This window comes from Myotis myotis, unplaced genomic scaffold (assembly GCF_014108235.1).
Source record: "Myotis myotis isolate mMyoMyo1 unplaced genomic scaffold, mMyoMyo1.p scaffold_m19_p_12, whole genome shotgun sequence".
NCBI classification, from domain to species: Eukaryota; Metazoa; Chordata; class Mammalia; order Chiroptera; family Vespertilionidae; genus Myotis; species Myotis myotis.
The window spans coordinates 4,468,981-4,479,231 of NW_023416316.1; the positions used below are offsets into that span (position 1 = coordinate 4,468,981).

Genomic DNA, 10,251 nt, shown 5'->3' on the forward strand with positions numbered 1-10,251 from the left:
GTGTGCCATGTTCATCCCTTGTGTGAGCCTGTGTTTACGATAAGGAAACAGAGGCGGGGGACTTGCCATGAGTCTCTGGGCAGTGAGTGGTGGAGCGGAGATTTGAACCCTGGTCCTCCCACGCCCCCCACTTCCCATGCTCTATCCTGTGGGCCCCAACTTTACAGCGGGAAAGGGGGGGCCTCTGTGTGAGGTGCCTGGCTGCTCCGGAAGGGGACTGAGTGCGCTTGTCTCTGCAGTCTCGAGGTCACCGTCCTCCTGCCGTCCCCAACCCAACATGGACATGGGCCACAGGCTCGAATGGTGGCCGCACACGGAGGGCTTGGTCCGCGGCTGCGCCTTGGAGGGTGTGGCTGGTCACAAGGAGGCGCACATCTTGAGGGTCCTGCCGGGCTCCGAGGCCAAGTAAGGGTGCCGGGCCCCGCCCCAGGCCCCGCCCCATGGCACCCCTCCCCTACTAAGCCCCGCCTGTCCAAGTCTCAGGCCCCCCCCCCCCCCAGAACAGAGTTGCCCCACCTATCTCTGGGCCCCGCCCCTATGAGCCCAAGCCCCGCCCGTTTCCACATCCTTTCCTCACACCTACGTCCCACCAGGTAAGCCTGTACCCACTTGGCCTGCCCCCCACCCCCCACCACCCGTCAGGACCCTCCCATTCCGGCCTTCCGGCCAGCGCTGACAGGGGGCGGTCTGTCTGCCCGCAGGCCCCGGACAGTGACGGTGGAGGTGAAGCTGAGCTGCACTTCAGGGGATCCTGACGCTGTGCTCATCCTGCAGGGCCCACCCTACGTGTCCTGGCTCATCGACGCCAACCACAACATGAAGATCAGGGTAAGTCTTGCTCCCAGACCCAGACAGCCGCGCGCAGCCCTCCCCAAGGCTCCCGAAGGGGAGGACCCAGGTGCCCTGCACCAGCTCCCCAGCCCTGAGCCTTTGCACCTGATGATGACACCTCTGGCCCCACCCTGTTCCTCTGTTCATACCTATCCTTCCTTCAGACCTAGAGGCCGCCTCCTCCAGGGAGCTCTCCATCATCCCCTTGGGAGGCCCTTAACCCAACCCACAGGCTCATGCAAAGTTCCTAGAAAAGCGAACCCCATGCTGAACTGAAGGACAAAAAGTAGCCAGTAGATGAGGGGAGGGGGCCCAGGCAGAGGAAGCAGCAGGAGCAAAGGAGAGGGCACTGAGGCCTGGCAGGACCCTGGCTGGGCTGCGGCCCCCGGGCCAGGCTGTGCCCCTGATTCGGACCCCCTGCTCCGCCTCTCTCCCTGTCATTAGGCCACTGGTAACTACTCCATCAAGATCTTTCCAGGGAAGAGCTTCAGAGAAGAGCACCTCGTGCTCCCAGACACAACCCAAGGCCTGCTCGAGGAGGCCCAGAGGCTCAACGCCAGCAGGGTGGCGTCCTTCGTGGAGGTCCCTCTGGCCAGTGCCATCTCCCTTCAGGCCAGCAGCTGCGGTGAGCACCGGCTCCTTTCCCTTGCCCTCCTGCCTTCCTCTGCCCTCTCCCTGGATCAGGTGCCACCGTGTGGTGCGCACCCCGTTCAGCTGTGTGAGTGGCAGGTCGCATCAGCCTGCGAGAGCCCCATTGTTCCCTCCTGCAACACGGGGACAGTGAGAGTAGCTGCCCACAGACACACTTAGTGACTGCCCCTCAGGGACTGTCCACCTAGCCCGCCTCTGCTGCCCCGCAGGTGGGCTGCAGACCTCACCCACACCTGTGGAGACCACGCCTCTCAAGGAGACCTGCAACGAGGAGCTGCTCATGACCCTGCTCCGGCCGAACTGCTCCGATGACACCATGACTCTGGAACTCAAGAAAAACCTTATGTTGGTAAGGGAATCCCTGCGCCTCTGGTCTGGCTGACAGGGCAGCTGGTCCCTCCTCTGACCTAAGAACCTTGGGGTCCTAACCCTGGATTTCTCACATCCTTCCCAAGTTTCGGTTTTCCCACTTGTAAAATGGGGTTGAAAATGGTACCTACTGTGTGGTGAGAATTAAATAAGGTCTGACATTCTGAGCCAGCTGTGGTGCACAGTAAGTGCTCAATAAATAGCTACTTGGTCGTTGTCAGTATTCATTCTAAAAGCAAGCTGAGCTGGGTGCTCACTTAGAATACCTCCACAATATGAAGAACAAGGATATTTATTTAAAAACTAGAGGCCCGGTGCACGAATTCGTGCACAGGTGGGTCCAGCCAGCCCACCCCTGATCCATCCAGATCGGGCCTGGCCAGCCAGGGGGCAGGGGCGCAGGCGGTTGGTGGGCTGGCCCCACCCCCTGGTCAAACTCCTGGTGGAGGGGACAATTTGCATTTTAGCCTTTTATTATATAGGATTATATAGTATAACACAGGCTTTAAAAAAATGTGGAAAAAGTAGAAAAGAAGAAAATCTCAATCTCTCCATCCAAAGACAATGGCTACCAACATTTCGGTTTGTTTCTTTCTAGAATGTATTCTCTGTGTGTTTCTTTATATATGTGTGTGTGTGTGTGTGTGTGTGTGTGTGTGTATTTCAGAGAGGAAGAGAGTGGGGGAGAGAGATAGAAACATCAATGATGAGAGAGAATCATTGATCAGCTGCCTCCTGCACGCCCCACACTGAGGATTGAGCCCACAACCCAGGCATGTGTCCTTGACCGGAATCGAACCTGGGACCCTTCAGTCCGCAGACCGATGCTCTAGCCACTGAGCCAAACAAGCCAGGGCCTCTGTGTGTTTCTTACATGGTGGAATCATATATATGCACTTGTTTGACTCCAGCTATAGTCTCTTAATGTATTTTTAGAACTTCGACATATGCACTTAATATCACATTTAATGAGCACATGTTATTCCATCATATTGACAGGCCATCATTAACCCCTCCTCCCTTGTTAGACATTTAGCCTGTTTCCAGTTCTGCAATATTATAAATATGCAGAAAATGTCATTGTGCAGACTTTTTAAAATATGGGATTGTTTTCTTAGTCTGGATTTCCACATTAGTGAGATTGCTGGGTTAAAGTGAGTGAACTTTCTGGGAGTTTTGATACATGTTGACAACCCACTTTCCAAAAGATGATTCCAATTTTTACTGCTGATTTATGAGAGCACCGTGATTCTCTCTCTCTCTTGACTATAATTTTTGTTTAAAAAAACCTTTGCCAGTGTGGGAGGTGGAATGCGGTGTTCCAGTCTTATTTTAATTTATACTTCTTTGCTTAGCAGTGAGTCTGGGCATGGCTCCATATGACTGATAATAACCTAAGGGTCTTTATCACTATGGCTTGGTATTTTTTTTTTTGATGATTTTATGAGCTTTTTACATACGGGGGGGGGGGGGGGGAAATGTGGGCCCTTTGTTCTTCATTCTTACCGAAATAATTCCTCCTGGTTTGTTATTTAAATTTTGGCTACAGTTGTTTGTCACATTTTGGATATTTGAAAAAATTGGACCATTCTAGCTTCCCCTCTTCCCTTTTGTGACGTCTTCTGGCTGTTCTGAGGCCAGAAACCTTGCTACTGGAGCTTGGAAATCATCCATGGCCTCTGGGACTTGTAGGACATTTAAGTCTGTGGTTAAGTCCGTGTGGGAGGTTTTTGTGGGTTGTTTTTGGGGGGAGGGGGTATAGAGGCCTATATGAAGCTCCATCTGTCTGCTGCCTCCTCCCCTGCCTGCACCTGCCCCAGCAGATGTCAGGGAGGTGGGGGAGGGAGGTGGCGCGGTGACCAGCGATAGCTGCCATTACTGTTACCCAGTCCCAAGGGGCTTGGAGACTACACTGTCACCCATCAACCTTTGGAACATTACACTGCACTAAAAAGAATGTGCTAGATCTATACATGTAGACACAGAGAGATGCATATAATTTATCGTCCAGTAAGAAAACTAAGCCACCGCATAAAGGACAGTATGGTGCCATTTGTTAAAAATGCAAAAAAAATAGCCCTGGCTGGTTTGGCTCAGTGGATAAAGCGACGGCCTGCGACTGAAGGGTCGCAGGTTCGGTTCCAGTCAAGGGCACAGGCCCGGGTTGCGGGCTCGATCCCTAGGAGGGAGTGTGCAGGAGGCAGCCGACCAATGATTCTCTCTCATCACTGATGTTTCTCTCTCTCTCCCTCTCCCTTCCTCTCTGAAATCAAAATAAATAAATAAATAAATCCACACATTTCCTTTGAGTACATATGTCTGTATAGAAGAAAACACAAAGAAAGGGGTCTGAACAGATTCACCCCCAAACACGGGGCAGGCAGCCTCTCATGGGTTTATGGAAAGCGGTCAGCGTGCATGCGGATTTGAGTCCCAGGCCCACGGTCACTGGGGCCTCACCATGTAGAGCCCTTTGTATTTGGTGGGTGATGTCTCCTCAGGTGTCCTGGGCAGCAAGGGGCAGCGGCAGTCAGGGACAGCGTTCTGGGGGTGAGCTGGCTGAACTCAAGGGGGCCTCTAACTATCCACTCACCTCTAAGACTCTGAGATTCTTTGATGCTAAAAATGGGACTGAGAAATTTTAAGATTTGATTCTTCTAAAACAGGAGCTGGCAAACTAGGGCCCACTGCCTGTTTCTGTGAATAAAGTTTTATTGGCACACAGCCACACCCATGTGTACATAGGGTCTATGGCTGCTTTCAGGCTTTGAAGGCAAAGTTGGGTAATTACAACAGAGACCACCTGGTCTGCAAAGCCTAACGTATTACCTGGCCCTTTAAAGAAAGTTTGCTGAGCACAGGCAGGCCCAGGGGCCCATGGTTCTGGGACTGGATTATGCTGATGGGGTCTGCATGCCCCTGGGGCTGTGAGCCATCATTGTATGTCGAACTCACATGAATTTTAAAATCCTAATAGTTCTGCATTTACTTTAATATATATTAGAAGGAAAACAGTACATAGTACATCAAACTCACCATGTCGCACATTTTATTGCTTAAGACAAGATTAGGTACAAAAGCAAGTCAAATTCAGGAACGGTATCGTCTTAAATGGTGCAGGATGACAAAATCTAACAAAAGCGGAGAGGGAAGCAGAGGGCTGTGGCCCTGGGTTTGGATCCGTCCTCGGTGCTGGGTGGACAGGACCCAGGGAGCCGGGTGCCTCCTGACGGTGTCCCCCAACCCTGGCCTAGTCTCTGAAGTGCAACATCAGCAGCCTGACCTTCTTGGACCACCGCTGCCAGGCTGAGGACAGGGGCGACCAGCTTGTCTTGCACAGCGCCTACTCCAGCTGCGGCATGAGAGTGACAGAAAGTGTGGTCAACAATGAGGTAAGAGCTGGGGCAGGAAAGGGAGCAGCCTACTGGGTGCCCCCCTCAGGCACCTCCTTCATCTTCTGGGCTGAGGGGCTTTGGGGAGAGTGGGCGTGGCGCTCGGTAGGACGACAAGGCCCAGGTAGCCAGGGGTGGCTCCGCCTCCCCTTCCGTAAAACGGTGAACTGGGTGGGGTGTCCTCCGTCATTTCTGGCTGACCAGCTCGGGGCTCTGTCTCTGCAGGTGGTCGTCAGCTTCCTGTCAAGCTCATCACCGCAGCGGGTGAGATGGATGGTCACCGTGGGAACATCTGGTCCAGGGCCCGGGGCCCCTCCAGGCCTGGGGGGGAGCAGGCCTCAGGGAACTCGCCCTGACCCTGGCACGCCATGTGTCCTCAGCGGGGCTCAGCCTCCCCTTCTGTAGAGTAGAAGCAGGACTGTCGAGAGTTATGTTCTCAGCCTCGCGAGTCAGCAGGTTCTAGCATATATTGGCTGTGTGGCCTTGGGCCCCAAGGTCACGGGTGTGAGCCGTGGCATAAGAGAGGACCCCCTGTGGGGGTGCCTATCACAGCCACTGAGAGGACACAGGGAGAGCATTTCACACAGGCCTGGTGCGGAGCGGATTCTTAGTATTAGTTTGGTGTGGGCTTTTTGTTTGTTTTAAATATACTTTTATTGATTTCAGAGAGGAAGGGAGAGGGAGAGAGAGATAGAAACATCAATGATGAGAGAGAATCATCGATCGGCTGCCTCCTGCACGTCCCACACTGGGGATCAAGCCCACAACCTGGGCATGTGCCCTGACCAGGAATCGAACCGTGACCTCCTGGTTCATAGATCGATGCTCAACCGCTCAGCCAGCCAGCCAGGCTGGTGTGTTTTTTTAAAGATGAGGGTGAGGGTCAGGCATCTCTGGCCCATGACCCCTGCTCCTATCCCCACCCCACCCCACCCTCCCTGACCATCTCCCTCCGTCTCCCGCAGAAAGCAGTGCAGTGCATCGACATGAAGAGCCTCTCCTTCCAGCTGGGCCTCTACCTCACCCCGCAGTTCCTGCAGGCCTCCAACGCTATTGAGCTGGGGCAGCAGGGCTTTGTGCAGGTACTGGACTTGACCGCCCAGGGCTGCCCACTCCTGGGGTTTCTCAGAACCTTTCTTCCCACCGTTAGTACAGAGAAGAAGAGAATTCAACTTTTCAGAGAAAGGAGGGAGCCAGACGGAGCGTGACGGAGGGGAGAGATAGGAAAGGCAGAGCTCAGAGACGCCGAGTAGAATGTCACCGCCTCCTCCAGGCAGGCCCACGGCGGTCCCACCATCGGGCTCAGGGCAGGAACTCTAGAATGAATCTAGCTTATCTCATGAGAGCAGGCAGGGTGAAGCGTTCAGAGTAACCGCTCATGCCTTGACCCCTTGCCTCCCTACGCAGGTGAGCATGTCCCCGCCGACCCCCGAGATCATGCCCAAACTGGACAGCTGCCAGCTGGACTTGAAGCCTGAGGCAGACACCGTGGAACTCATCCAGAACCAGGCAGCCAAGGGCAGCTGTGTGAACCTGCTGGACTCCAGCCCCCATGGTGTCATGCGCTTCAGCTTCCTCCTCCGTGGCCACATGGTGCCCACGCCCAAGGCTGGCACCCTCAGCTGCACCGTAGCCATGCGTCTTCGGACTTCATCCCTGGTGAGTGGGGCCTGGGCCAGGACCAATGTCAAGGGTGGCTTTCGGGTGTGGGGGTTTCAGGAAGGGACACCACAGCCCAGGAGGATGTGGGACCAGGTGGCGAAGGGCAGAGCCAGTCAGGGTGGCTCTTGGCTCTCAGGGGTGCTCTTTCTGCAACCCCACAGCCTCTGATGACTTTGCTGTGTCTTCAGCATTGGTAGGCTACGTAGCTGCAACCGTCCATTCATCCACCCGTCCACCCACTATCCCTCCCAGTCATTCGTCCATAGTCCTTCCACCATCCCAGTCATCCACCCACCCACCCATGAAGCATGATCACCAGTGTAATCTCAGGGAACAGGAGGCCTCGGGGGAGAGGGTTCAGAGAGGAGACAACCTTCTGATTTTCTGCATTTACTAGTCACAGCGCTTCACCGTCCAGTGGATCCCACTCTCAGGCGCTCGGCCTGGACACAGTCCTCTCAGGCCCTTCGCACAGAGGGCCTCTGGTCGTGTGAACCATTCCAGTAGCAGCCAGGGATTGTCCCCCACACACTCCCATAGCCCAGATCTCCCAGGACCGGCTCGAGGGCTCCCAGCTGGAAGTGGTGGGTGGGATGCAAAGCCACGGCCCAGGGTGGGCTGGGGCTGGGCCGGGTGCCAGCGAGCAAACTGAAGGCTCCCTCAGCGGCTGGGCCGCACTCCACTCTCTTCCTCCCCCAGGTCCGCAGGACCGTCTCTATGCGCCTGAACATCGTCAGCCCCGACATGCCTGGTGAGCTCCCCTCAGGTCTCTGGGGTTCGTGGCTGAGGTCAGAGTGGGCACAACAGACGGCCCAGAGGGATGGGGCCTAGGCGCACAGCAGGGAGGACCCAAGAGAGCAGCCCGGGGGCGGGCAGGACCAGGGCTCCCCGGCTGCCCACGGTCGGAGCCACAGCTGTGTCTTCCGGATGGACAGCCTCCTCTGCTCCTGGCCGCCCTGTGGGGCAGGACTCTTGACCCCATGGTGGCTGGTTGACCTCACTGGGGGGATGGGGCCCTCAGACCCCCAGTACAGAGGATGGCCCTTCAGCCCAGCACCCTCCAGCCTCTGTTAGTTCCCTCTGGACCCAGGCCCCCACCAGACAGAAGAGTCCCTGACCCTGGAGGCAGATGTGGGGGGGACCCAGGCCAGGCTGGAGCCCCACTCCCAGCCACAACAGGGAGACAAGGGCTGATAACCCCAGTGCATGGATAGGAACTCAGACCCAAGGGGCGGCTGCCTGGCCCGATCACACAGGAGTCGGGGATGTGGAAGGAATGAGGCTTGGAAAGCTCAAGAGCAGAGCTAGAGAGGGCTCAGAGCTGGTCTGCCTGTTGCTACTGGGGTATCAGGCTCAGAGGGGGCAGGGCCGGACCCAAGGTTAGACAGCGAGGAGGGACGGGCTCTGGAATCCCAGACCCCACTTTTTGCTCAGATGATGCCAGCCAGCCTCCCTAAAATGCATCTGCATCAGCACTGGGAGGCAGGGCATGGCCCAAAAGGCCTGGATAGCCACTCTTGGAAAACGGTCATAGCAACCACAGCTAAGTACCAGGCATGGGTGTGTTGAACCCATTTGCTAGATGAGAAGACTGAGGTTGCTAGAGAAGTCAGGGCAGTGGGTGAGCTGGGACTCACACCAAAACCTGTGCTCCTGGCCAGCACAGGAGCAGGGAGCCAGGGAGGAAGCCAGGGTGGGGGCAGCAGCGCTGACCCAGCTGTCCCTCCCTTGGTTGCACAGGCAAAACCCTCGTCCTGCCCGCTGTGCTGGGCATCACCTTTGGCGCCTTCCTCATCGGGGCCCTGCTCACCGCTGCGCTCTGGTATATCTACTCGCACACACGTGAGTATCCCAGGCCCCCACCATGAGTGCTCAGGACCCCTCTACCACCACCCGGGGGAGCCCAGCAAAGCCTCTGGGGGAGTGGGGAGCCCAGGCCGGGGCCCTGACCTCCGCCCCTGCTCCCAGGTCCCCCCAGCAAGCGGGAGCCCGTGGTGGCAGTGGCTGCCCCGGCCTCCTCAGAGAGCAGTAGCACCAACCACAGCATCGGGAGCACCCAGAGCACCCCCTGCTCCACCAGCAGCATGGCGTAGTGCCCAGCCTGGAGCCCCGGGGGCCGCCCGGCCAGCCCTTGCCCAGCCGGAGAGACTGAGCAGCCACCAGCTGGGAACCACTGATCATGAACTCACCCCAGGATCCCAACCCTTCCACTCGACCAAGGATGGACCCTGCCCGCTGCCTCTTTCTCAGAGGCCTGCTGCCAGCGGGGGCACCAGCTTGGAACACCTTGGGGTTCCCCCACCCCACCCTGCAGAACCTTCAAGCTCCGTGGGCCTGGGGTACGGCTGCCCAGGACCACAGAGAGACAGAACGCTGCCCTATATGTCCACATTGTTGTAGAAATCCAAGCCCCTGTTATCCTGACCGGATCCAGCCCTCGATGACCTGGGCTGGGCAGGAGGTGAGAACTCAAAAGACTCTGCCCAGCCTCCTCCGTGACCAGCCCTAACCACCCGGATCTGATCCCCGCAGCACAGCTTTGGGCCGGCACAACTTTGGGGGGCAGGGGAACTGAAGCCTAGGAGTGCCCAGCCTGGGAACGGGGGAGCCTAGCTCCTTCCTGCAACTGTCACATGGAGACCCCTCCCTCCTTGCCCATCAGGAAGGCAGCAGATAGGAGCGGCCAGGCTGCCTGACCTGGGCCCACCCCGATATACTCATCACCAATAAATCAGACCATGAAACCAGTGCTGGGCTGGGAGAAGGGAAGGGGCCCCTAAAATGATGGGGGGAGGCAGCTCTGGGTTCAAATCCTGAACCTGCCACTTACTGGCTCACTGTGGGCAGTGCCATGGCTTCTGTACGCCAGCCCCAGTTCCCTCGTCTGTAAAGTGGGAACGAGAACTCTGTCACAAGGGCTCCGTGGGGAGGTCTGCAAAGCAGTGTCGACAAACATCAGGCCAGAGGCTCAGAAGGGAGGGGCCAGGCTCTTACACAATCCATCCTCTGTGCCACCATAGCCCCATCCCCCTATTGTCTGCTGAGGGAGCTAGAGGACAAAAACTCAATCAAAGTAAAGATTTTAATTTAATCCAGCCACCCTCTGTCCCCACGGGGCCCCAGGCAGGGACCCTCTCCTTTCCCAGAAAGCCACTGAGGGGAGGGAAACTAGCCACCTACACCTGGCAGGACCCTAGGCCTGGCCAGGATGCAGTCTGGTGGGAGCTGGGCTGGACAGCTGGGCCTGCTCCCCCAGGAGAACTGCTTCCCCCTCCCCCAACCTCACCCCCACCCGCCCGCCCGCCCGCGATATCAGCAGGGAGGGAGAGGCCCAGGCACCACAGGC

At 56.9% G+C, this 10,251-nt stretch overlaps 1 protein-coding gene and 1 long non-coding RNA gene across 3 annotated transcripts in view; one reads left to right on the forward strand and one right to left on the reverse strand.

Moving 5' to 3' along the window:
- Positions 1-9,654, forward strand: part of ENG (endoglin) — a 29,600-nt gene extending 19,946 nt beyond the window's left edge. The window contains exons 5-15 of one of the 2 annotated variants that reach the window (XR_004971134.1): positions 240-405; positions 702-828; positions 1,276-1,456; positions 1,692-1,831; positions 5,106-5,243; positions 5,469-5,507; positions 6,209-6,325; positions 6,651-6,902; positions 7,570-7,656; positions 8,646-8,747; positions 8,874-8,910. Coding sequence is in view for 1 of the 2 variants with exons in the window: in XM_036329579.1 (XP_036185472.1) it covers positions 240-405; positions 702-828; positions 1,276-1,456; positions 1,692-1,831; positions 5,106-5,243; positions 5,469-5,507; positions 6,209-6,325; positions 6,651-6,902; positions 7,605-7,656; positions 8,646-8,747; positions 8,874-8,998 (1,439 nt within the window). In the remaining variant the exon portion in view is untranslated. Of the gene's footprint in view, positions 1-239; positions 406-701; positions 829-1,275; positions 1,457-1,691; positions 1,832-5,105; positions 5,244-5,468; positions 5,508-6,208; positions 6,326-6,650; positions 6,903-7,569; positions 7,657-8,645; positions 8,748-8,873 lie in introns of both variants that reach the window. The other variant, XM_036329579.1, reaches the window with a different exon arrangement.
- LOC118667032 lies at positions 4,826-10,196 on the reverse strand. Its single transcript, XR_004971135.1, has 2 exons — positions 9,736-10,196; positions 4,826-5,642 (listed from the first exon to the last, which is right to left on the reverse strand). It is a non-coding gene; the product is annotated as an uncharacterized LOC118667032 (long non-coding RNA).
- Between the last annotated feature and the right edge of the window lie 55 nt (positions 10,197-10,251).